The sequence below is a fragment of the Brassica napus genome, chromosome C9 (assembly GCF_020379485.1).
Source record: "Brassica napus cultivar Da-Ae chromosome C9, Da-Ae, whole genome shotgun sequence".
Classification (NCBI taxonomy): Eukaryota; Viridiplantae; Streptophyta; class Magnoliopsida; order Brassicales; family Brassicaceae; genus Brassica; species Brassica napus.
The window spans coordinates 52,395,464-52,422,874 of record NC_063452.1 but is presented as its reverse complement, the minus strand read 5'-3'; the positions used below and the strand labels follow the sequence as shown (position 1 = coordinate 52,422,874).

At 32.6% G+C, this 27,411-nt stretch overlaps 2 protein-coding genes across 5 annotated transcripts; both read right to left on the bottom strand.

The window, feature by feature from the left end:
* Positions 1–368: 368 nt before the first annotated feature.
* Positions 369–5,836, bottom strand: LOC106427857 (glucomannan 4-beta-mannosyltransferase 2-like). The gene is made up of 9 exons (XM_013868575.3): positions 5,120–5,836; positions 4,722–4,820; positions 4,231–4,483; positions 2,730–2,840; positions 1,877–2,013; positions 1,539–1,652; positions 1,263–1,462; positions 929–1,129; positions 369–845 (listed from the first exon to the last, which is right to left on the bottom strand). The coding sequence occupies exons 1-9, from the start codon at positions 5,447–5,449 to the stop codon at positions 686–688; spliced, it is 1,605 nt and encodes a 534-aa protein (XP_013724029.1). The 5' UTR covers positions 5,450–5,836; the 3' UTR covers positions 369–685.
* A 9,439-nt stretch (positions 5,837–15,275) lies between these two features.
* Positions 15,276–23,436, bottom strand: LOC106427863 (AP-2 complex subunit alpha-2). Of its 4 annotated transcripts, none has more exons than XM_048767343.1 (27): positions 23,014–23,436; positions 22,336–22,467; positions 21,847–21,972; positions 21,565–21,627; positions 21,384–21,481; positions 21,094–21,301; positions 20,869–20,940; positions 20,703–20,795; positions 20,234–20,335; positions 19,998–20,095; positions 19,463–19,544; positions 19,238–19,326; positions 18,964–19,069; positions 18,811–18,876; positions 18,494–18,600; positions 18,311–18,415; positions 18,087–18,207; positions 17,845–17,994; positions 17,473–17,709; positions 16,998–17,078; positions 16,745–16,909; positions 16,552–16,638; positions 16,337–16,462; positions 16,061–16,141; positions 15,899–15,970; positions 15,703–15,782; positions 15,276–15,620 (listed from the first exon to the last, which is right to left on the bottom strand). In XM_048767343.1, exons 1-27 carry the CDS (start codon positions 23,137–23,139, stop codon positions 15,464–15,466), a joined length of 3,030 nt encoding a protein of 1,009 aa, XP_048623300.1. In that variant the 5' UTR covers positions 23,140–23,436; the 3' UTR covers positions 15,276–15,463. The 4 variants fall into 4 exon arrangements, with proteins under 4 accessions (XP_048623300.1, XP_048623302.1, XP_048623301.1 ...); XM_048767345.1 differs by having other exon boundaries at positions 16,555–16,638; XM_048767344.1 differs by having other exon boundaries at positions 17,473–17,706.
* Positions 23,437–27,411: the final 3,975 nt, after the last annotated feature.

Here is a 27,411-nt window from a genome sequence, read left to right as displayed (position 1 = left end):
AATATATATGATTTGATTTCTCAGAATAGCCAAAAGGCTTACATAAAGTGTTTGGAACCAGTTTGGTTCTAGTAAACCAAAATACATATGAAAATCAAACCAGAATTGATTAAACCGGATAGCTAAATATATTTCCTGTCACAAACTTTGCTAGAATGGTTAATGTCTGAGAGTGTGGACTCGTCAAACCTTCACCGTTATCAGGTACCCATTCTAACAATGCTCAAATCTCCGAGAGCAGGACAAGATGATTATTATACTACATCATATTCTTGAGAAGGCCCATGCTGCAAGCAACATTTGTCCGTGTGATAACACGGTACACATGTGGAGAATTGCAATACTTGATTACCCTTGCACCAATCGAATAACTCACACGAAATCTTGAATTTAAAATCATAAGAACCAAACTAGTAACACTTCAAAATAAAAGGAAAAAAAAAAATTGAAATCCCACTATTACTGAATCACAAATCAATATTTTTAGAAAGGCAGAAAAATGTAATTAAATCCAAAGAACCCTTCGAGCCTCTCTCCTCCCTAAGTCTCTCTATCTTCTTCTCAAACCCTTTTCCCTATCAACTTTCCTTGTAATTTTCCATAAAAATTTGAGTTTTTTTTATTTTTGCAGAAAATTAGTAACAATTCCATCTCTTTTTCCCCTGAAACATAGAAAACATGACTACTAATTCGGGACATATGTCCCAATCCAGCCAAGCCCACTGATGAAGAATGACATGGTCTGAAGAAACAAGTAGATGAAGTAATTGTTCTTCCCGTGCACATAGTCATAGCATCCACACACGAACAAGAACGCCGCAAATCCTAGCTCCAATGTATTCAATCTGTCACAAATTAAATCACAATTATCAAGTGCCTATCTATAGTTTTCTAATAAGACATTTAAGGTATAAAAGAGTATACATACCGATCAGGCAGTTTGAAGATTCTTGGGAACTTTTTAAGCCCTTTTGTATTCCCTTTAGCGCTTTGAGCGCTTCCAAGCTTAGCAGTCACGACCCATTCGTTAGCTCTACCTGCCTCAAACAGACCAATGAGAGTGGCCTTTGTCCGATGCAGCGACATCACATTCTCGAATAGAATCCAATAGAATAGCAGATGGATCGACCTTTTTGAAAGAACGACTAATTATAAGGAAGAAACTACAAAGGCAGCTAACTTGACATACAAGTAACTAATCAAAAAAAGACAATTAGCAAAAAACAAGGTTGTGACTTAAGGTACAAGAAACTAAAGTTCACCTGGGAGTGCCCACGGAGTTGAGGACAGTGATGATGGAAGGGATGTAAACGGAACCCCAAATTGGAACTTTAACTTCAGGGACAAGAATGGTGAGAGGAAGAACAACGCAGTAGAAACAAAATGTGACCCAATGTGCAATGACTTTCCTCACAAAGAAGAAGCTGTAGATCACATACACTTTCTTCCAGAACCTCACTTTCTGTGCCAGATCAGTAACAGTCAGATTAAAGAGCGAGACATCAGAGGAAAAAGAGTAGTTTTATTTTGTTTATTACCTTGTTTCTAATGATCTCCATAACCATTTTCCTAAAGAGATTTGCAGGTCCACAAGACCATCTATGTTGCTGGAAACGGAAGGCCCTAAAAGTACTTGGTAGCTCACTTTTCACCTAATACATAAATAGAAGTATTTATACATATACCAAATTTTCACAAGTAATAACAAAATATCTTTGGTTCTTAAAAGGGTAGATGATTATAACATAACTTGTGAATTAGCTATCGTGTGTTTGATGTGAGACGTACATTGTACACCAACAACTTTATGCACTGTGATTAAAAGTATTCTAACTATTTAATTTTAATTTATAGAAAGAACTCAGAAATTAAGTACCTGAAGGTCACCGAGGTAGAGAAATTTCCAGCCACGGAGACTTGCTCGGACAGCGAGGTCCATGTCTTCCACGGTGGTCCTATCTTTCCACCCGCCGGCTTCATTTATCGCCGCTATTCTCCATATTCCGGCGGTTCCTATACAACATTTTTTTATAAAATAAACTTTTGTGTTTAGTTATAGCATTTTATAAATTAGTGTATTATAACCCAAAAAATATATCTAAAATAAAAAAAAAAACACAAATCTATACAGTGTCCAGAAAATTTAAGATCCAAGCTTCATTTGCTTCCAGTAAAAGTCATAACGTAATGAATGTGTCCTCTTACACAACTGATTAATTAAACACATGATTTAAGAAACCAAGCTTGCTTGTCTTACTTGTCAGAGAAGGGATATGACAACACTATTAAATAAAAGTACACCTACTTGCTTCACGTTTCAGAATCCCACTCCTCTCAGTCAATTATTGATTATTTATTTTTATTAATTACTATGATTTCTTATACTATAGTATATATTTCAGTTCTCTAGTAATAATTGTACACGAATCCCACTCCTCTAATCAATTAGTACTACTGATTATTTATTTGTTAATTTGATTCCTTATACTAATATAGTAGTACTACATATTTCAGTTTTCTAGTAACAGTTGTACACTATCATAACATTAGAAAAGAAGAGGTTTGGGTCCACATACTGTGCTTCAATTGGTCGGACATCACACTAAACTCACCATATCAATAGTCAACAATCTTTACTACTAGCAAAACTCTCTAAGTTTTGTCCCTTATTGAAAAATTAAATGATTTTTTGAGTTAATCATTGAATAGATTATTAATATTATATTTACCGTTGAAGCCGAAGAAAGCATGTGTTGATGAACCGACTTCTTGCTCAACAGTGAAATGGTAGTCCAGCGACATTTCTTGCATCCTTGTCAATAAGCATTCATCAGAATTCACTGCAAAAGTATATAATAAAATCAATTCATTAGTACACACAAATAATGAAAGGTCTAATGTGGCACTATCAGGAAGTAACGTCATTCTCTTTTGTTTTTATCTTTTATAATTAATCATATTCACATAGCTTTCTCATTATTATTAAATTCACGAAGTTGGACTTATGTTAAAAAAGAATATAAATATAATAATATACTTTTTTGTCACAAGAATATAATAATATACTAAAATACCAAATAAGTGTCGGCAACAAAAATGCAGGTCCACAGTGACTCGATACTCATACTGTACACTAACACTTAACTACTACTGACAAAAATGGATCCCACACTTGAACGTTTAAAGAAAGGCAAAGAGCACATGGAAAGTGTCAGAGACCCGACGATTTTCTAAAGACAGAACAGTGTTAGACCCAACTCATTAAACCGGATCGAACTGAATCAGTTTCACTGACCGATACGGATCCGAAATTTTGGAGCATATAGGGGCATCATTAACCCAGGTCTTTTAGCCGAGATTCTTAATTCATGATTTGATTTTTTTTTGTTTTCTTTTTTTATTTTTTACACTTTTCGGATAAGAAACGGTTCTTGTATCTCTTATTTAAAAGACGGTTCTTAACTTTTCTTAGTTAAAATCTAACAAAAGCTAATAACCGTCTATTAACCAAAGCTAAGAACCCCAGTTAAAAGACCGGGGTCAACGATGGTCTAAGATAAACATGACGTTAGCACAATTATACAAGAAATGCTAATTTCAGCGTTTATGTTAATATACGTTGACCCGGAAACACGCAACTAATCTGACCCAGTATTGACGTGAGTAATTTATTCAATCCAATGCAACAAGGTGTACAACGTAAACAAAGGGCAACCATGTTAACACAGTTTGGAGCTACCCCGCCGACACAAACAGAACTAACCCTACTTCTGAAAATCGGAAAAAACGATAATAATAATATAGTATGTGACTGAAAAAAATACAAAACGATGGAAAAAAAAAAACAATTCAAAAAAAGCCAAAATAAAAGATAAAAGTATGCAAGAAAAAGGAAAAAGGTACAAATGTGAAAAATAATAGGAATATTATTAAAAAAAACAGTGAAGGGCATATATCACCGACACAACTAATGTAGCTACCAAAACCACGAGCTTTCATTTAATGATCGAAACAACATTAAGTTTTATCACAAAACATAAACAAAGACACCGATTCAGTACTCTTTTGACCCTGACACTTGACAACATTATCAAATGTCATTTTTTCATTTCTATAGTATAACTAACTACCAGTCTTATAAATCAATGACACAAAATTTAAGATACTCAACCATAAATGAGGGTCTATCTGAATTATCATTAATATGTTGAATTGAATTATTATCATTACCGAATCTCCATCGAGCCTGGACGAGGGCAATGTTGGGATTGTGGACGAGAAATGGGATGCTGCGGCGAAGAAAATCAGGTTCAGGCTGAAAATCAGCGTCGAAGATAACAACATACTCGCAATGTTTGACATAACTGCGTTTGAGTCCTTCCTTCAACGCACCGGCCTTGTACCCAACTCTATTCTCCCTGATTTGATACCTTATATTGATTCCTTTACTTGCCCATCTTTGACACTCCATCTCCACCATTTGCTGCACATTTTAAGTATCATCATTTAAACCACACATTTAAGATAAAACAAAATTTATAACAAGTTGATCCAAAAGATTTCCTCTTTTATTATTTCTTGGTCCTAATATTACATCTTTTTGTTTAGGAAATAAAATCTTGTGAAAATATTTAAAGGTGATTTTATTTAGAGAAAGTTGTTGAAAAATAATGCAAAGCTATATTTGCTGAAAATGGACCAAGTAAAACAAAGACTAATACCTTAACAGTAGGATCTGTTGAGTCATCCAACACTTGAATCACGAGACGATCGGACGGCCACGATAGTCCACTCGCTGATCCTATTGATAGCTTGTAAACCTGATGGCAATATTCACGGATAAGTTTTTCACTTTTAGCCCCTATAATTATCATTTACTACGATTAAGCCTTAAACTATGTGTTTATACATAAATCCCCCAGAATATCGTAGAATATTTAACCTCCGCCGTTCCAAATCCCGACACAGCGGAGTAATATGATGAAAACGTGGGGAAAATTGATCATCCGTAAAATATGAGGGTACTTTTCTCGAAATCTTAAAATTTTGGGGTAAAGAATGTAAGAAAAATTCTTTTGATGAGAAAGAGAGGAAAAAAACAGAGAGAGATGAAAGAGACCTCTCGTTCGTTGAACATGGGGATTTGGACGAGGACCACAGGGAAATTAGAGCTTCCAAGCTCTTCATCATCTTGAATGGGCTCGAACTTGTAGCGTTTGTGAGGTTTTTTCCAGAAGAGCTTGACGAGGACGATGACGATTCCCATGTAAACCCTCTCACATAACAGCATGAGAGACATTAGCAAGCAGATGTAAACCGCTAGCTGAAGAAGAGGGACAATCACCGGGGCCTTAACAAGCTCCCAGATCATGCCTAGTTGGCCTGTGATCTCCATCTTCACGCCGTCGAATGTCTCCGGCAACACAAACTTCGGTGTAACACCATCCATTTTGGCTCTCTATCTCTCTCTCTCTCTCTGGATTGTTACAGTGAGGTTTTTGCTTTGTTTTGAGTAATGTGGGGTTTATGAAGCGAAGGAGAGAAAGAAAAATGGAGGTTTTTCTCTCTCTACAGTTCTAGAGAGAGAGAGAGAGAGAAAAAAAACTTATGAAAGAGAGAGAGCAGAAGGAGATTGAAGGTTAAGAGAGAAGGAATAAACCAAGGAGTATAAATGGTGAAATTTTGCTTTTTTGCTTTATTATATTACTATTACTTACTCAACGTTTGTAGATATTTTTCCTTTTTGGTTGATTTTCTTCTAGAGATTTTTATACAGAGATGAGTTGAGGTTAAAAAGTAGATAAACACAAAGTGACATTTTCTTTGTGGGCTTTGTGAGGACCTGACAATATGACCGGTCCTGGGCAAAGCTTAATAAAACATTTTTCTTAGACTTTCAAATTTTTTAAAAATTTTTATATGTAAATAGGTCTCCAAATTTTTTTAAAAAAATTTTAGGTTTCTAAATTTTTTAAATCTTTACTAAATGGTTTAGGGCCTCTAAATTCTTAGGACTGGCCCTGGTTGAGAATCTATTTGACTATTTGAGTTACAAAGTTATGGTAAAATTTTTTTTTTGATAATATGTTTTTGGTAAAAACAACAGAGGATTTGGTTTTCTTGTTTTCAGAATCTGTGCCTGCCAATGGGTGGAGGAGTAAGTGCAGAGAGATAGATTTTCTAATTAATATTTTTCCTAATGATTTTTGTTCTTACAATGTGTAACGGGTTTGACGAAGTTTTAACTTATTACCATTTATGGGATTTTGGGTTTTTGCAGAGTTCTTACATTTGGTTTGGAAAGTTTTTTAACAGTTTGCTTATTGTTGAGTCAATTTGTAAGATTTTTTTATTTTATATTTGGTCAACTCTTGAAAATTCACTTTTATCTCTTTTTTTTTGTTAGGCTTATTCAATTTTTTTTGGTATAAGTCGTATTCAACTTACTCTCTCAAAATTTAATTCTATAAACTTAAGCAGTATTTTTTACGGATTACTGATTAATAAGTGTTAGAAAAAGGATAAATAAATCATAATGACAAAAGTTACTTGTCTACTAAAGGAACATTAACATTACAATTTTGTATTGATTCACATTTAAGACGAAATTAAAATTTGATCTGCACGTCCGCTCAGATGCTTTTTTTATTTTTCTATGGAGTAAATTTTAAAATGAATATGTTTTATATTTTTATATAGTATATTTTGCTCATATCGCAGCGCTATTGAATTTAAGAAAAATATTATCATAATCTATCTTATCAAAACAAAAACATTACATTGGACCTAACATTTAATCATGTGTTATATTACATAAATATCATTGATAATCATTAAAAACAAGGAATTAATTAAGGTTAATCATTTAAAGAAGCATTATACTACTAATCATGTATCCAAACAATATAATAATAAACTTATATCCAAACAATATAAAACATATCTCACCTTTTTGATAATTTCCTTATTAATCTTACTAAAAGTTATTTTATAAAATAAAAATTGATTAAAATACTCAAATAATTTATGAATACTAACATTTTACAGGTTTGAATACTAAAAAAAATTATACTAAAATACTCAAATAATTTAAAAACTAATTTCTTCATACAAAATTAAAGTCTGTATATAAATAAAATGCTAAAATCATTAAATTGACATTAAATAAGTTTTATAATAAAGAAATTATATTTCAGTTTTTATAAATAAAATACATAGATTTATAACAATTCATTATGAGAATTTTTAGAAAGGGTTGCAAAATAAAATAAAATAGTATTTTATTTATAATTTTTATATTTAATATAAAACGAAGTAATACAACTATATAATATTGTATACACCAAAATATTTTATTTATTTTTATTAAATTTTGCTTTGTTAAATATTTCTGTGCTTGTAAGGCGTGGTTAGAATCTATTATATCTTATTAATCATTTGATAATTTTAAGATTGCCATGTGACATTTTACCTAATTCAATTATAATAATTTTATTTTTAAATGTGAAATAGAAATGAATTTTTTCTAACAAAATATTTAAATTTTTTTTAAAATATATTTTAAAATGCTAATCAATTTAATATGTTACTATTATCAAATATAATTAATATGTTATCTTTTTTATGTATTTTTAGTTTTCTTTTATAAAATCTAAATTAATTTTAATTTATAATTATTTTTAGGATAGTTTGAATAACTAAAATTAATAATTATTTTTAGGATAGTTTGAATAACTAATTATGGAAGTAAATTTTAAAAAATATTTTGTAGATTTTTAGGTGATATTATTAGGAAATAAATGATAGGACAATTAAATATAAAGACTTCCTAGGAGATGATTAAAAATGAAATATTACACATGAAAAAGTCATGACTTCTACTTTAATAGATAAGATGATTTTTATGATAGTTTGAATTTAAATTAATTAATTTTGGAAATAAATTCTTAAGAAGATTCAAAAAAAAAAGATGTTTTAGAATTTGCTGGTAATATTATTAAGAAAATAAATGATAGGATTGTTAAATGTAAGGATTTCCTATGGATGATTAAAAATGAAATATTACATGTGAAATAAGTCATGATTTCTATTTTAATAGATAAGATGGTGATTAGTTTAGATTAATTAACTTTGAAATAAATTTTGAAATGATCCTGAAAATATTTTTTAAAAGATTTTGTATAATTTTTAGGTGATGTTATTAGGAAAATAAATGATATGACAAATTAAATGTAAGGACATCTTAGGAGATGGTTCAAAAAGAAATATCATACCTGAAAGAAGTCACGAGTTCTATTTTAATAAATAAGATATAAGAATTTCCTGAGAGATGGTTAAAAATGAAATATCACATATGAAAGAAGTCATAAATTCTATTTTCATAGATAAGATGATTTTTATGATAGTTTAATATAAATTAATTCATTTTTGGAAATAAATTTAAAAAGATCCAAAAAAGATTTTCTAGAATTTTTAGGTGATAGTATTAGAAAATAAATGGTAGGACAAATAAAAATGCAAGGACTTCTTAGTAGATTGGTTCAAAAAAAATATCATACATAAAAGAAAAATCATGATTTCTATTTTAGTAGATAAGATTAGCAGGTTTGAAAAAGAAGTTTCTTAGCATACACTTTTCTAACTTTAAAACGGCCAATGCAATAATAATAATCATGGATATATTAACAAAGTCCAATGCCTTAAAATAGGAGAATCTGGAAAAGTTAAATTGTTTGATGATAATATATTTGTAAAAATAATGTAAATGAAAATCCTTAAACATGAATATTTGCAAAAGTATGATAATTTTCACACCTTAACTTTTACAAATATTATTTTTTGTAGCTGACCTTTTATAAATATTTGCACAAAAATATGATTATATAAGCTTAAAGCTTAAATCTTAGATTTTGATATTTCATGGTTCATTAGACAGTGTTATGATATTTCAGCTTGTACTAGATAGTACAAAAATGGAAGCATGCTTGCCTATAAGGTTCATCGAGACGTAGCATATGTTGGAACTCGTTTTTGACAAAGTGGTGTGGACCAATTTTCCGATGGGTTTTTCGACGGAGACGTCTGTCGGAAGAACTGAAACTTGGGCACGATGCAACCGTCACCGTGAACACTATGAGTTAGTGTATTTGGTTGTCAAAATCAGAGTTGTGTTGAATGAGAAATGGAGGTCCAAAGTGAGTGACTTGCAAAACTTATAAAGTTTTAAATTTGGTTAAATATAAAATATTTAGCAAATTAGATCACTTTGGATATATGGATTGAAATTTGAATTTAAATTTGTTAATTGGACATTATGTCAATCAACTTATTTAGTTATTCTTATTCATGATAATTTGTATATTTATATATAAAATTATAAACCCAAGCAAAGTATAATAAAGGTTGTTGAATTGGTCAAAATCAAGACATTACTTTGCAAAGCTAACTTACAAGAATCTTGGAAATCAATGCCATTACTACAATTGATTCGTACGTTGGCTTGGCTGGCTCCTTAGATTGCATAACGTGCACTTCCTTTTGATTATAAAAGGAGATCACTTGTGTAGAAAGCAACACACCCGAGACAATTATTATTATTTTTTCTTCTTTCTCTTTGATATTTTCTTTGAGTCTGAGATTATACACAAAACTAGTTTCGCCAGGCTTCTGATAGAGTGACGCAAATCAGAAGATTTTTTGCAACTGTATCTTGGGACTCATTACGTTATCAAACCGTCGCACTATGGGACGTATTTTGAGTTAAGGAAAGAGATAATATCTCGCCTCTGCAGTTGAATCATCTTTTTCTTAATCTTTGGTATACTTTTATCAATTTTATTCTTTACAATATTCAGGTATCTGTAGTTTATATAATACGATTACATCAGCATATTATATGATATTATATGAAATATGAATTTAACTGCGGCTGACGATGGTTTTATCATGCATTTTATGCTTTCTTAATTGTCTGAATCGCAAACTTATCTGCCGCTAACTGGTTGATAATTTCTTGATACCGTAGAATTTTGACGATGACATGTTTGAAATGGTCGGTAGAATGTCACTGGTTTAACCTATTATGCGTATGTATGTCTACCGAAGTCCGCGGCGTGGATGACTATAATTCCATATGTACAAAAAAAAAAGTTGGTTACACAGACAAGTGTATTTTATTAAAGTTTTCATTGTTTGTTCCTAGCGGTTTTGTTTCCTAAACGTTCTTATTTTCATATTTTTTCTAGTCGCATACATTTGCAAATGTATACTTCTGTAGGAAATCCATTTTTCATATACAAAAACTCTAAAAAAAATATGAGCAATGTCAATGGAAAATATTGTGTAAAAATTCATCGATTTTATTTTCACTTTGTTCATTTTTTTCTTTACATAATAGTAGGACATTGCTTTGATAGGAAGGTATTGCGCTGCCACAAATAGGAGTAATAATGAAGTGTTAGTTTAGTCATTTGGCATCCTGATTTGTAATTACGTTACCAGCTTTGCTATTGTCACCATATGTATTATAATCGGAAGTCTACTCCACTTGCAGGTGATGCTTCAACTGTTTCACGATAAAGTCACAACACGAAACTATTTCAATATGATATAGTTTATAAAAAGTGGCTCAGCAAAGGCAAAACTCTCGTGTTTTAGGGATGACGAGGACTAGTTTGTTTCTTCTTTTTTTTTTTTTTCCGTAGATAATTTTATTAAAAAGGAAACGGGCCAAGCCCATGGCCGAAGCCCATGGCCGAAGCCCAAGTGCAAGCGTACTGAAACAAAAGTCCATAATACAAACCGGGCAATTACAACGAACAGGCCGAAGCCAAAAGAGAAAGCACGGCCCAACCGGCTCAATACACAAACGCGGGCAGTTCGCCCTAGTCGCGCCGAATCGAGACGGCCACCGACACCATTTTTCGGCGGAGCTCCTTACCTGCAGAGTCTCCACACCTCCGTAGTTGTTCTCCGCAGCCAAGTCTTCACGCCGGAGAGTTCATCGACCACGTGAGATCATCCCCGACTTTGCACCACCAAACACTTTGGACAGGCGGCGGAGAAACACCACACTTTTGCCCTTAGCTTCGCCGGAACTCAAAACATGCAGAGCTCCCGACTAGAAGCACAACTATCATCGAAGCTTTTCCTTCTTCTACTCGGAGAGAATATACCGATGTCAACGATTCCTCATCCGATTGAGATCCAAGATCCAATTATACCCACTTAACCGCGAGCCAAACAGCTCACACACATAAAGGAACCAAAGTCCAAAGTAACGGACCACCACAGCCGGCGACGTAAGGAAGAACATACCTTCACATCCCGGAAACTTGACCGACGACGGCGGAGCTGTCGAAGCCTCCACCCCTCGGAGATAAAACCGGCGTCGACAGATCTGTACAAGCCTCTGTCTCCCGGGAACCGGATCACAACTGACCATACGACAGGCCCACCACACCCACTCCTCTTGCGACCGCGTCTTCCCTCCAGCGGTAGAGACGCCGATGATGGATCCCGGACCACCAGAGCTTAGACAAAGCGGGGACTAGTTTGTTTCTTCTTATTGTCAGTTTCCCGAGATAATTAATTACACACTCTACTTACATTGCCACATAAGTTATATAGAGAGGCAGTCAGATATTTCTTTTCTTGAATCTCAATGTTTGGAAAATTAGCATGCGCACCTGACTAATAACTTTCAAGACTACATATTACAAAAGTTTACCGTTCACATCCGTAAACTATGTAACAAGTCATCCTAAACACTGTCAACTATAATTGGTCAAATCAATTGATTGATCTTGCTTTTTCGAGTTCATAACTAATCTAGCTAGAAGTTGACTGGTCAAGTAAGATAATCTTAATATTAATCCGCTATGTAACATGGTGGTTTAACCAATTAATATTGATATATACTTTAAGATGGCTAATAGCATATAAATATTTTCACTAATTTTTTTGTTTGTTTTTGCTTAATCTAAATTACTAGGATAAGACATGCGCCTTGCACAGGGTAAATTTATATGAAAATTATTTAAGAAATAACGTACGTAAAAAATTATATTATTGATTGAATTAATATATTTGGCTCTAAAACAATTTTTTAAAACTTTTTTTTGTTAATTACATAATTTGTATACTAATGAACTGATCTCATTTTTAAAAATATTTTAGGTCAAAAAATTATTTATCGCATAAAAACCTAACGTTTAGACCGAAGAATCTCATGTCTACTATTTGGTTACAATAAAACTATCAGCTCGGTTTTATATCATGATTTAGCAATTTAAAAGTTAATTATGGTTATGAGAAGTTTACGTTCACGTGCCAATCCTATCTATCTTCGATATTTTTCTTCATTTTGTGTCATTTCAGTTATTGCTCGATATAAATATTAATTTTTGATTTTATTCTCATTTCTTTCTTTTATTTTGGTCTGAGATTTTGAAAATATTTAAGATTCAAAATTATTAAAGAGATAAATACTTAGGTTAAGATCTGCGTCTTGTGCAGAATAAATACTTATTTTATATTTTTCTGCATATTATAAAATAATAAAATAATAATTATATATTAAATAACTAAGAAATCAGTTACTATTATATAATAAATTTGCTTGCACATATAAATCAAATGACCGCTCTTGTTTATTCGCAATCATTTTAGAATAAATAAATAAATAAAAATCAATCTTATCTATCGTATATGATATATACTTAAATTTAAACGATATGAAGTATATATATATATATATATATATTAACATAAACACCGATTAAAATAAAATTATTTATTTATATGATTTTATTATCATTGTATCTTATTATAGAAAAAAAATTAAACATTGATCGCAAAAGTTTATGTGAGAATTTTAACAGTTTTAATAATTTATACTCGTTTTGAAAAATTCAAAATACAACATATACAAAAAAAAATCTAATTTTTTAATATATGATTAATGTAATTGTGTAATTTATTTTAATAGTAAAGAATTAAACAAAAATGATAGAAAACATACATATTATTAGCAAATATTTATTATTTAAAATCATTAATTACTATATATATCATAATCACATTAGGTAATTTCATAGGTTTTATTTAAGGAAATAATATATAATAAATAGCCACCTTACTTTAGTTAATATCATATGATATCATATAGTTGATATTAAATGTTTTTAGTGGGATATAAAAATCGAATTGGACCAAAATGTTTTTCAATTTCAATGTGAGGCTGACACGTAGGAGTAATTAACTACTTAATTGATTGACACATAAGTAATTGATCTTTTTTAATTATTACAAAATTCAAGTTACATCTTTTCAAATGTTTCTCGATTAATATATAGGGGATATGTCTGGGATGAATCAAACCTAAGACCGGAGATACATCCCAACATTACTCTACCACTTGACTATTTCAACTTTAGCTACTAAAATTTTACTTCTGTAGAAATAGTTTTCCCTTTCAAGAATTATTCAGATCTAGTTATACAACTTCTACTTGGTAGTAACCAGATATTCATATATAGTTCGTAGTCCACGTGATGAAACTCGTTATAGGGACATTCCCTCAAAAGCTCCACAAAAGCCTCTGTAGCTAGCCGAAATTTCGGACTTAACTACAAAAATGAAATTGATATCGAAAAAAATACTATTTGTTTCTCGAGGATGAGTTAAATAACTAACATAAAACATAATCCCTTGTTTTAACCATGCGGATCATCACTATTTACTCCTCTTTCCGTTTCGAAAAAAATCCACGTTTTATACAAAAAAATTATTTAAAAAAATCTATTTTACATTTTCAATGTATAATTTAATGGTAAATTATAAACGTTAAAAAATATTTCTGTTAAAATTTTATTGGTTAAAACTTCTAGTAGTAAATAGTTAATTATAAAAAATAGCATTAATAACCACTATTTAGTATATTTTTTTTAATATGGGTAAAAATTCTAAAATTTACATTATATTGAAACAGATGAAGTATTCTCTCTGTTTTTGAATGTAAATTATTTTATTTAAAATTTCAAAGATTTAAAGTTATTACTTTTAAAAAGTATTATTTAACATATAAATTAAACGAATTATAAAAAAAAATCCATAACTTAATTGATCATACAATATCTGTTAGCAAAATATGTTTTCAAATATAAAAAAGCTTATATTTGAAACATAAAATATTTGTAAAATAATTTGTATCATAACAGAGGAACTAATATTTATTTACTTTTTGTACTTTTCTTGACGTTGGAAATTGCAAACCTCCTCATTAATTCACGCAGGTCCAAAGTCTACACAAATGCGACTAAAATTTCTCTTGTGTCCGAAAGCTCCTCAATCAAAGGACAGATGTATGTGTAGTTATTATTTTCTTACTTCACAAAATTAAGGTTTCTTTGACAAATACTCGTAATGGCATAATAAAGACATATCCTCTCGTGTTGACATATATTCCCTTGTTTTTTTTAATATAAATCGTTTTAAATAAATCAACATTGATATATGTTTTAGCACATGTCATCATTTCATGTAGTGATCGGGACCGCGGCCTACTGTTGATGTATGAATTGGCTGATTTCCCCTTAAGATACACTCGGAAATCTCTCTGCACATTCCTCGGAACTGTGACAAGTGTCCATCATCTCTTGAAAAGAACAAAACTCATTCAGTTATAATCTCTGATCCCCTTTTACACAGACTGGGACAAGTTTCATGTCAAAATTCAGGCATCAGACTTGAGAAAAGTTTTATACAGTTTCAGGTAAATAACATCTCGAGTTCAGCTAAATATGTGTTTGTCACAAATAGTAAATTAGATTCACATGAAATTAAGTACTTCTCCTTGCATTGGTATAAAATAAGCTCATTTTTATTGCTCTCACTCTCACTTGTTCTTCAAAGGAGGGTCTGAACATCCACTGAATACTTCCAAACATATTATAATGTTTGGGACATCTTTGTAAAACGTAGTGGTCGATTTAATACTGTATAGCAAGTATCTAGACTGTAGTACATGTAGATAAGACGAACGTCAGTGGTGATTATGCCAATATTTAATACTATATAGCAAGTATCTAGACTGTAGTACATATTATAATTTCAGTAACAGTACTAGTCTAGTGATTACCCATTTTAATTATGTTCTAGTGGTGATTATGCCAATATTTAATGGGCACTAGAAGATTACTTGTCAATTGAAATCTACTAAATGTTGCAAATCATTTTTAGGTGTAAAATACCAAACTTAAAAATCAAGTTTAAACGACTGTGAACTTCTGTTTCTCTATACATTAAGTTTCAACGACATCAAATAAATCATCACGGAGAAACAGATTGAAAAAATGTTTAGGAACAAGAATAAGCTTTTGATACAAACCACCTGAACTCACGATAACACGAAAAAAAACTTGCACTCTGACATTTGCAACAAGTATTCTCTTACCCAATGAACTTATAGTAAACCAGCAAGCATAGCTCCTGGATCATCAGCTAAAGCCGCTGGGCTAGGCGGTTGAGCTACAGGTGGTGGCGGTGCTGCTGCTGCTGGAACTAGAGCTCGAGATCCCATTGGAATAGCAATTAGTTGTTCCTTGATGAATTCTTTCAACCTGTAGGCAAGGCAAAAGAGGTCAAGCGTAAGTAGCTGTGTTTGAGAGGTTGAGTTCGTGAAAAGAGGCAGAGTTGTCATACTCGAATGTAAGGGTAGGATCTCCTGAGCCTACTGTCATTCGCAGTTGGGTTCTGTCTGCTGGGTCTGTTTCAATTCTTGCCTGAAAAAAAAAACATAAAAAAACACGGACAACGTGGGATAAGTAGAAGAAATTAAGGACCTGGAAAAAGTGGCAAGTGCCAAAACCACTAAGACAAAAATTGGTTGAAATCTCACCAAACAGAGCATGGCTCCTGTAGTTTCAGAGTAGAAGGTTGTGCTTGCCACTAGATTATTAGGGTTCGGATCCTACAACAGAAAAGCGTAAAAGTTTAATTTATAGAATGCATGTGTGCAACAAAGCATAAGGAGGGACTCAGATCGTAAACAAAGACTTACAAGCCCAGGGCATATTGTCACCCGGAAACTGTTGAACAGGTTCGCCATTTCCGGAAGAGCTAGAGGTCTTACACCTCTTACCTGCAAGAAATTGCAGTATCCGATTATGATTAACAGTGTGACACCACATTAATACTATCCTAAGCATATGTAGTAATCCCAGAAGTTATCTTTAACAACTTTGAGTAACATGAACAGCCAGCCATGTGGATATCCAACGCTATACACTACTCATACTTTTATTCGATATTATGTCAGAGAAGCTGAAATACATACAACTTCCTGAAGTTTCAAGGGTGGTCCTGAAAGTGCTCTCCATTGCGGGAAGAACTCTTCAGATGTCAATTGTAGAGGTTGAAGAAACTTATTCAAGACTGCTGGGATCCGGAGTTTGGCACCAACCTATAAAAGATCCAGCTTGTCAGGCAGAGAGTCACAGATACTAAAGAAACCATTCACCAAAACAAGTAAAGGAGGGTTGCGGTAAGTACCACGATTGTACCAAGCTTGTACGAGAAATCCAAAACCGCGACATCTCTGCTAGGGCGGATGTTCATCACTTCAAGTGGAGATTGTACCTATAACCACGACAGAAATTGGAACACTAAGTAAACATAAGGTTACAGAAAAGAGGAGAGTGTGTGATTGAGTAGTAAAATTGACAAAATCAACAGAATGAAGTACCTGTGCTCGAGGAGGAATTGTATCAGGTACTGGAGACAGTTCCAATTTTAAATGGGCAGGGGGTAGTATTAGAGCTTGGACTGATGTAAGTGGATTAGTGCTCTTGTTTCCCAAGAAGAGGACAAGTCTCCCATGGTGTCCTCTCCATTCAGCTTTGATGCCGATCTGAGTGATACCAACACTCGACAAAATGAGGAACATAAGAAATAGAAAAGCTCTTTCTCTGCAACCATTATTCGCGTAAAAATCAAACCTGGATATAAGGATCCTCGTATAAGACACCACTGTCTTTCAAACATAAAGCATGAAATCTCTCAGCAATATTTCCTATGACCTGTTACAGAAAACAAAACTGAATAAGAAAACAATCCAAGCATGCAAATAGTAGTTACTAGTTAATATATACTGTATACAATGTCAATGCAACAAGTTCATCAGGTTTCGCGGCTGTAGCATTATTACGTCGAACAAAATAAAAAAAACTCTGCAGAGAGTATGAACAGAACATTTCAGGTAGGATTCCATTCAAGGTACACGTTTTACCTTTTCGAAATAATAAATTCAAAAAGGGAAAACAGAGAAAGAAATAGCCAATGAAAAAACCTAGGGAATGAATGAGCTAAAAATATTAGAAGTATAATTTCATCTAGTCATGTTAAAAACTACCATTCCAAAGAAAGCAAAGGGTTGTTCAAAAAAAAAAAAGCAAAGGAAGAATAAAACAATACCTCCACATTGTTTGTTTGCTCTCCAACAGGTACAATGGCGGAACCAACGACTTCATCTGGAACTCCTTCTGTTCCAGTGGGACCGTGCTGTTCAGTTGACACAACTCCAGGTGGTGCCTCTATAGCAAGAGGACCAAGAAGGTCGCTAAGGAGATCTGGTGATGGAGCTTGTGGATCTATATTACTTGAAGTTCCATTGGGCTGAGAGATAGTTCGGGCTACTGACTGGGGTTCCTGCTAGACACGCAAGGTGAAACAAAATGTCAGGGATAATAAGATAAAAAAGTATGTGCGTTATCAAGCTAAGGAAAATGAAAAACGTGTCGGTAATTAGGGCCGACAAAGAGAAGTACTCAGCGTGCTTCCACTTACACTTGGAATCTTCAAAGGTGGGGGTGCTCCACTAACAGGCTGTGGGTCAGCCAAAACCAAAGCATTTGAAGGCTGTTGCTGTGCTCTAAGCTTGATGGCACTCTGGTCTGCGGTATCTTCAACAACTTCTGCCTTTTTAATCAATGACGACTATGGAACAGACAAAAAGCACCATCAAATCATCCAGTATCCAAACGTCCCATCCAAGTAACTCTCATAGAATCATAAAATAATTTACAAACCTGACGCTCCGGAAATTTCGGCATCTCAGCCAATACATCCATAAAGGCAGCACCTTTTTTACTCAACTCAAAATATTCCACTGCCCTTTGTTGTATCTCCACATCAATACAACTCTCGTACCTGCCAAAACACAACATCATTTAGGAAACGTGATTTGATTACAGAAAAGAAGAGAGCATAAATGACAAGCAAAACATTGAATGACAAGGTTAGCAAGTCTTACTTCTTGAATACAGCCCAAACTTTCTTTTCCAGTTCTGGATCCCGGGGTTGAGTGTGCATAAGAAGCTTTGCATAAGTGGAAAGAAGAATAGGAATGGTGGGAGTCCTGAGAAAGAAAGAAAAAAACATTTAAGGCATACCCGAAGACAAGAAGAGCACAATGCAGAATTTGTGTTGTCCTTACGATACTGTGGGAAGCTTCTCATGTAAGATGCTAAAGAGTTCGCTTGCACTGCATCCAGGTTGTCTGGCTAGAAGGTGGCCATACTCCCCCAGTATATAAGCACTGACCTGAAATTTAGAGAGAGAGATATTATATTGTGGTAACCAATATTTTTATGTACATAAGACACTTTTAACGTTGGACCATGACCACAATTTTGATACAGATGAGATTGTGTCAGAAAGGTAGTAAGTAGGTATTTCCCAGCTTAGGTTATATAACTTATCTGCCCAATGCAATATTGATAATTTCTTATATAAGAAGCGAGGATGTACAACCTTCACCATTGTCTCATGTATGGCAATCTTGTCCAAATATTCTCTTGCTTTGGATGCGGCGTAAGGCTGTCATATTAAGAAAACTGTCAGCAACTTCCGAGTGTCCTGAATAGGATAATATACAACAGATTAATTCTTTCAAATTTTAAATACCTGAAGGTCTTCATTATTTGTTACAAACTGAACCACACGAAACCAAATGTCATCGCTAACAAAATCCCCAGCCTTATCGATCAACTGAAGAATCACATCTACATACCTAAGAAATATCAAAGTTAACATTTAGTGTAATGAAAGGTTGACCAATTGCTTGTGCAAGTAGGGATCTATATGTAAGACCAATTGGCTAGTGATGTCATCGTAATTATAATTGCGTTCATTGAAAAAGTGAAGATCTCTTTTTTTTTTGGTGGTAAAAGTTACTTACCATGATAGATCAGGAGCAAACTTCTCAGCAAGAATGGCAGCTTTAAGTGATAATTCCTCACGCATGGAAAACTCTGCTGTGCTAAGATACTGCAATGTATTTTTCAGTTCAATATAAGCATAAACACTGCACAGCTAAATCATTATTCTGTTGAAAATCACAAAATTAAAAGGTCTACAAACCATGAAAATATTATTATTCTGCAGCAAGGCCAACAAGACTTACCTGCAACAACTCTTCGACTATATCCTTTGCATTTGACACATCGCACATCCCATAGAGCAAATCAAGAGCACGTCTACGAATACTGCAGGAAGTTCAACCACTAAGTGAATCTGACGCCATTAGCAAAAGATATAAAACAAACTAGAATTTCTGGAAACGGCAGCCTCCATTTGCGAAGGAAAAGGGATTAGACCTACATGGACTTTGCTACTTATCCAATCCATCTATATATAAAAAACGTCAAAATACTACTGACCCAGCAGCCAAGAATTGCCACCGCAGGTGCATATACAAAAATCGTTTCTTAGAATAAAACAAATCAAGAAAACATGTTTCACCAAAACTACATTGCAGAGATTCAGATTTAAATTTAGAGTTTAATATATGCCATCTAAATTGCGTAATTTCAAATTCAGAACTATGACCAATTTCATGATTGAAATCAGCTTTACTGGGTTTTGAATTAAAGCATCAAAAGATAAAAATTCTGGTTCACAAGCCATTCAAGCTGATACCGAGATGGTAAAAAACCAACCTGATGTCGGGGTCTTTTAAGGAGGTGATTATCTGAGACTGATGCTTCTTTATGACATCTTGGACATCGGTGACCATTAGCATTCGTGTCATGTTCTCCTGAAATGTTGTCAAGAAATGCATCATGACAGGCCCGTAAATGAATGAAACAATAGCGAATAGCATTATGCACCACCAACAGTAAACATAATGTTCTAGCTAGGCTTAGAAACACGACGTGTGTATTCGAGATCTAACCAAGCCTAGATATCTGATGTTGGGCTCACGGACAGATATAAACTTTCCAAGAAGAGCAACACACTGTGACATCATTTCCTTCTCAGCATCAAGATGGATGACCTATATCAAAACACATCATCAAGTTAGGAAATTGCTCACCAATCCAGATAATTGTAGAACACATACAAATCAACTATCCATAATAAAGCTCTTAGAAATAACTCGAGCAGAAAATAGAAAATTATTTGCTTTTCAACAAGAACAAGAACAGCAGGGAACATACAAAGAATAGCATGCAAGCGACTCAAACTCATTTTCTCCACCAAAACCGAAAATTTTATTTTAAAACCTTCACATGTATGTTATTGTTATGTTTTGATATAACAGTGTCTTATGTGAAGCTGAGGAGGAAGAAAATGAATGGGAAGGGATGGATCAGATATGTTTTTGGCATCAACTTGTTCCCCAGCTATCTGAACGAACTTACCAGGGATAGAGCTTCAAACAGCACAGCGTGAGATGCATTGTTCTTATTCACATTTTTCACAACATCTGTCCCCATTAATATCCGCTGAAGGACCTGAAATTTCCATGAAATGGCATCAGATATAATTTAAAACACATGATAGAAATTTACTTGAGAAATATTGAACCTCGAAAAGAGACTTTCTGGTACTGGGATCTTCAATGGTTGGAAAATACTGAAGAGCCCTCATCGCCTTGACCTGTGCTGACCACATATATATAAGAATCCAAGCTACCTTAACTGAGCCGAAAAAATAGACCAAAGCTTGAACAAATCTCTATTTTCATGAGCGTTTCACATGATATAATAAGAACCCACGGGATAATGTGCTCAATAAAAGTTAAGGCCAAACCTGGAGCCACGGAGATGGGATGCCGTAGTATGTGTACTCCTGAGGCACGTCCTGGTTCCTAGCAAGGCGCTCCAATATTTTGACACATTTAGGTAGACAACTTGAATACGCCTCATGATTATTTGATACCAAAGCTACAAGAAGACTTGTCGAGGATGTCAAGACACCAAGATCCCGTTCATCTAAAAGTTGTGTCATACGATCCGCCCTGGAAGCACAAAACAATCAGAATTTAGGAACGATACCTAATTTAAATCAAACAGTCTGTTACCCAGAGTGTTAATACACACCAGCCATCAACGTTGATGGCATCAGGATTTTTCCTGAACAAGCGCAGTAGGCACAGTGCCGCTTTTTTCCTTACGAGCGGTCTGCAGCTGCTAGAAATCTACAGTAAAGAAGTCCCGTAACATTAATATGTTTACTTATATGGATAAATATCCATAACCTATCGTGTTGGGGGTCACTTACAAGTAGCTTTTGAACATCAGGTGCCAATGATTCGGCAAAATCTCTCCCACCAATATTTCCAACCTACAGGACAAAGCAAACATGGCAAGGTAAGAGAGCCATAGAAGATAAGACACACCGTTTTAATGAAGTAGAAGGCTTTGAATAACGAATTAGTAGAGAAAGCAGACATAACGTGGCCAAATACTTCCATTGAAATAGTCACTTAACTGCGTCCCATAATCTGAATGACTTCACTACGCTCTAAGATCTCAACAAAACGATGGACAAAAGAGCACATACCAAAGTCAATGCCAGGCACTGGAAAGTCTCATTGCGGCCAATTATATCGTTCCGCACTGTATTTATTGCTAACTTCAAAAAATCATGGTTCTCATTGAGCAAGCAGGATGTAACAATGTAGCCAACCTGTAATCATCGATGACAAGTTCGATATAAGCAACTTAGATAGGAAAGATACCACAATATAAAACTGAAAATGCAAACCCAATACGCATGGCATCATTTATATATCTTGGTTAAGAGTTGCTATTATGTTGTTAGTATATACTTAGTAAATGCCCCATTACATTACCAAGTCCAATTAAACAGAGTAAAATTCCTAAACGCTTAAAAAAGTATTTAGATCTCGCTTATTGTGGTCTTCACTAAAATCTACTTTGTTTCATCTTGAACATTAGATTTAATCAAACAAATACCCCACCAATTTCTCTTCTCCTAGCTATAGAAAGCAATATGTAACTGTTTAAGCTAGCAAACAACTTTACAAACCTGCTTTTCTGGATACTTTGGAGCAGAGATAAGAGAAACCGCCTCCATATGGCCAAAATCCACATCGTAACCTAGCATATGTATATATAGCATCTTCCAGACATATTTCTTCTTTTTATATGGTGTCAAAACCTGCCAAACAGAAAACAATCAAAGAATGCATGATCAATTCAATTCTAACATGAAGCTCAGAATATTGTTATTTCATAAGGTTCAGCTGACCACAGATGACTACTTATAGTATGAAATCAGCACTTCACCCAAAACGTGATACAGCAACAAAGCTTAATCTACTTCGTAATGAGCTATTCAAATCTATCTGTATGCTTGATTTCTTTCCTTGAAAATACCCTAACGAGCTTCCAAGTGGAAAGCAGTAGTGGTGTTTAGAACGGTAAGATAATGGCCTAATCTCCAAGCAAACACAAGGCAAACACAATACTGCCTTGTCAAGGTGCACATTACATGATAGAAATGAAACGACTATACACAATCTATCAACTAACTCTGATTTTATTTCCAGTGACTGTATCAACCTAGTAGCTCTAGGATTGGATTTGCATTGAAACTGAGCCTAATGTTAAACAATCTTGAAGGAATAGGTAGCTGCAAAGGATACATCTCCAGAATCTCTATTCAATACAAAACCTCATAGCGGATTACAGAGAAGCCCCTAACCTTCTCGTTTTTGAAGCATGTGCGTATGTTACCCAGCTCCTTATCAACTCGGAGTCGCTCCGCCTCCTTGTTCTGGCAATTACGAATGTCGCTGATGAAAACGGAGAGTCCTCTCATTCCGGTCATGGTGGAAACAATTCCTCAGATCCACCGTTCGCCGCCGCCTCACAAGAGCAGATCCGACTCGCGACCACCGGATCTAGCTTCGACGAAAGGCGTAGACTACAGCTGGAGCGTGAACGATTCGCCGGAGCGCAGATCGAAACCCTAATCTAGAGAAGGAAGACGGCACTTTCCAATTGAAGAAGATTCAAGGGGAGTGATCTGGTCGAGAAGGTGAGAGAGATAAACCTGCGGGGAGCGACGGGAGACGACTTCTATTTTTCTTTTTATTTACAGCTGTGACTTTTCTCAATGTTGTGCATTTCAGTTTTTTTTTCTTTTTTGTCTTTTTATTACATATACTAGGTTTTTATTTCTGTATAGGGACAAATAATTATATGTGGAAATTTTAAATAGAAAATAATAATATATACAGGTGATTTCCACTTCTAAGAAACTATAGTTTATATGGTTAAAAGTACAAATGTAAGAAATGAGAAGATTTAATTTGAAAACAACTTTTGAATAATAATTATAAATATAAAATTTTAGAATTTAATATATAAAAAACTGTTCCTAGAGAGCAATCAGTTGTTAAAATACATCTAACCAGTCTAAATATTTTTTTAGTGTTATATCTTATTATATAAAGTTTGGTTCTTCAAAATTACTAATTAACATGATGCTGACACATGACAATTAAAAATTTAAGATGATGACATGTGTTAAAATATATCATAATTAATAGGATAAATATAATAAGATAATAACACAAAGAAATTATTTAATAGTAATTTTCTTTTTTTTTTAAATCCTAAAAAAAAATAATAGCAAAATATTATTTCAAAGTTGATAATTAACATGATGGTGACAAATGGCAATTAAAAATTTAGGATGATGACATGTGTTAAAATATATCATAATTAATTTTTCTTTTTTAAAATTCTAAACAAAGATAATAGCAAAAGATTATTTGATAGTTTTTATTTGACAGTAATTTTCTTTCTCTAAATTATTTTTTTCCTTTTAAAAAAATTTAAACAAAAAATATCTGTAAAAAAAATTATTTAATACGAATTTTTGTTTTCTAAAATCATAAAGAAAATATAATTGTAAATAATTACTTGATAGTAATTATCCTTTTATAAAATCTTATACAAAAGAAATTTTTTAAAGGGTGTTTAATTGTAGTTTTATTTTTTTATCTAAACAAGAAAAAATTGTAAAATAAATATTTCAAATATTTCTTTATAAATAATAAAATTTCCTATTTAAATAGTAATTTTTCTTTTTAAGAAATCATAATCCAAAATTTATTACAATTATTCACATCTATATATAAGATTAAACTCTCCTGGATTTTGTCACAAAAAAATATTGCTTAAAATCGGAACTCTTTCATACAAGGAAAATATTAGGAGCTTGATATAGCTTTAAATTATGGGTTGCACAAAAAAAACTTTAAACTGTTTTACCTTTATCCTTACTAGAGACCGTCATAATTATCATAAAATATGATGTTGTTGTGCGTAATCTATTGGAACAATTATGTATGTTGGTTCCTATAGACGATATAAAATTAGTTATGCTGTCATAGGTGAGTCAATGTCAACATCAATTTATTATGTTACGTTAGCAACGATTGATCAATGCAATATAAACGGTTTTACGGTTATACACAGTTTTACGGTTATACAAGTTAGATAATAATTTGAAAATCAACAACGATTGTTATGATTTTGATTGTCATGAGGTTTTAGTCAAAAGAATGTTATTTAATTTGTTATCAGAAATTATCAAGGAAACAATGGATTAAGAAGGTTATTTAACACTAAATCAGTTACAAATATTAAAAGGTAAGAAATTTGAAAAATAATAATTAAGTTTTTTTTTATCAGAATAATGAACTTATTGGAAGGAATTTTCTCATGCTTAAAAAGGTAAATATTTTTCTCAAAAAAAAGTTTGTTTTGTAATTTTTATTAGAACTTTTTTTTATTATAGAAAAATACAATGAAGGTTGTGTGCATCATTCTCTTCATGAAAAGTTTGGAGATGAACTAAATGAAAGAATTCTTATCGACATCTTAAATTTTAATGTGCAAGATTGCAGTAAGAACTATAATAAAATGATAAAAACAATCTTAAAGCAACATATGCAAAAACAATTTTAAAACTAGAGTAAGCCTCAAACCAACAGATGCAAGATGACATTTCAAATTGAAAAGACCTCAGTTCCCTATACGAATTTGCTATGCAATGACTATCAACAAGAGTTAAGGTCAAAATTTTAAGAAGTTGGTCTATATTTGTCAAGTTCGATTTTACAATTATACACCGCACTATCAAGAGTTAGTACAATTGCAGAGCTTCAAATTTTTAATACATAACGGCAATAGCGTTTTACAAAATATTATATATTAAGAAGTTTTCAATAATATATAATATATAGAAAAAGAGGTTTAAGTCACACCATAGATGTTAAAGTAAACAAAATTAATATTTAGTTGACTATCAATAATACATATTGATTAGTGTTGTGTAACATTAATATTTTGAATTGTGTTATTTTTAATTTGTCTTAAACAATATAAATAATATAGAGCTTTCACAGTTCTATATGTTTCAATTAACTACAAATAATATTATTTTAAAAAATAATTAAAAATGAAGTATTTATTCAAAAATAGAAAACTAATATACTATTTAAAACACCATGATTATTGAAATAGAAATACTAATCAAAATTGATGTAAGAAAAGAGATTATTTTTACTAAAATAAGTCATCAATATATATTGGAAAATCCAAGAATTAATGTGAAACAATATTTTCATTTTTTTTATGTGTTATTGACAACATCAAATAAAATCCGTGCAACGCACGGGTCCATATCTAGTTTACAGTAAAAATTTCTTAAAAGATACAATCTTTAAAATATTTTTATATTTTTTTAAAATTATAAGTAAAAAAATACAAACAAAAAAGTTATGATAAGAAAAAAAAGGAGTAAAACCTCACCAAGAAAGTACAAATTCATTAATTTTTACCCAAAAAAAGAAGAAGTACATATTCATTATGATCGCCATTGACAGTATTAACTCTTACCACCAGCTATTCCAATAAGATCCACCCAAAAATTTATCACATTTGATTTGAGTATATTTCTTTCTTTTTTTATAACAATTTGAGTATATTTCTCATAGTTGTTTTTAAAGCTTCTAAGTAGTGTTTACTCATTGGAGCTTTTTCCTAATGAGCTGAGCCTAATAACTCAAAAACAGAATTGTTGGATCAGTGTATCAACATCAATGAAACTTTGGAGGAAGAAAAATTTGATTATATGAGGTATAAAACAGGAACAAAGACACAAAATATGAGGATGTAGCAGTTGGATGACAGGGGTGGCCAAGCTGTTACTGAGAAGATACTCTCTATCAGATGATGCTGCCATCAAAGTATCCTAAGAATATTTTGATTCCTTTTTATTATATTTTCTTGTAAACATGTCGAAAATATTTTATTTATTTTATATTTATATTTGCTTTTAAATATTTACTGTTTTAAATATATCCACCTACCAACTATTCTCCTTTTACTCAAGTCAGAAAAACTATTCTCCTTTTCCTCCCTTTTTAAGGTGAAAAGGTGAAAAAGGGGTAAATATATGTTCCGTAAGTATATCTCACGATAGGGGTTTCAATTCGGGCTGGTCCGGCCCCGTCCAGTTCGGCTCAAACCCGCTAAGCCCTTAAATATTTGAGCCCGGCTCGATTCGGCCCGAAAATATTTTGGGCCTAGAATTCAAAGTCCTGTCCGGTCCTTATAGGACTATTGGGTTTTTTTGATTTTTTTGGGCTTTTCGAAAATAATTTTTCATTTTCATTTTCATCGTTTTAATACATGTGAATTTCCATAAAAAAATTGTTTCATTTTTTTTTTAAATATAAAGTGAGTTTAAATTTTTCTTCTTTATCAAAAATGTTTTACTTTTTTTTCGTATGCTTTAAAAACATATTATAAACAAACCAAACTTAATAAGATTTAGATATTCAAGTATAAATTAAAACTAAATATATAAGAGAACAAAATTTATGATAAACATGGTCAAACGTTTCATACTTTGCATTTTGAAATAAAAAACATTTTGTACATAAAAGAAGAAGATACATTTGCAAAATTTAAAGTGTGACACTTATACTGATCAAATGTGGAAGCCCTCTTGGTCCAGTGGTTTGACTAAAGGTTCGTTAATGCTTCTACACCAGGAGATCTGGGTTTCAATTCCCGGAGAAGG

Bases quoted from the DNA above. Each gene is read 5' to 3' on its own strand.
- LOC106427857 (XM_013868575.3), bottom strand. From the start codon at position 5,449: ATGGATGGTGTTACACCGAAGTTTGTGTTGCCGGAGACATTCGACGGC. The intron at 1,463-1,538 runs GTAATAAACAAA...GATCTGGCACAG, and splicing joins TGGAGATCATTAGAAACAAG to AAAGTGAGGTTCTGGAAGAA. The intron at 846-928 runs GTATGTATACTC...AATTTGTGACAG, and splicing joins ATCTTCAAACTGCCTGATCG to ATTGAATACATTGGAGCTAG.
- LOC106427863 (XM_048767343.1), bottom strand. From the start codon at position 23,139: ATGACCGGAATGAGAGGACTCTCCGTTTTCATCAGCGACATTCGTAAT. The intron at 21,302-21,383 runs GTGTGTATTAAC...TTGTGCTTCCAG, and splicing joins GCCATCAACGTTGATGGCTG to GGCGGATCGTATGACACAAC. The intron at 18,877-18,963 runs GTATTTAAAATT...TTAATATGACAG, and splicing joins CAAATAATGAAGACCTTCAG to CCTTACGCCGCATCCAAAGC.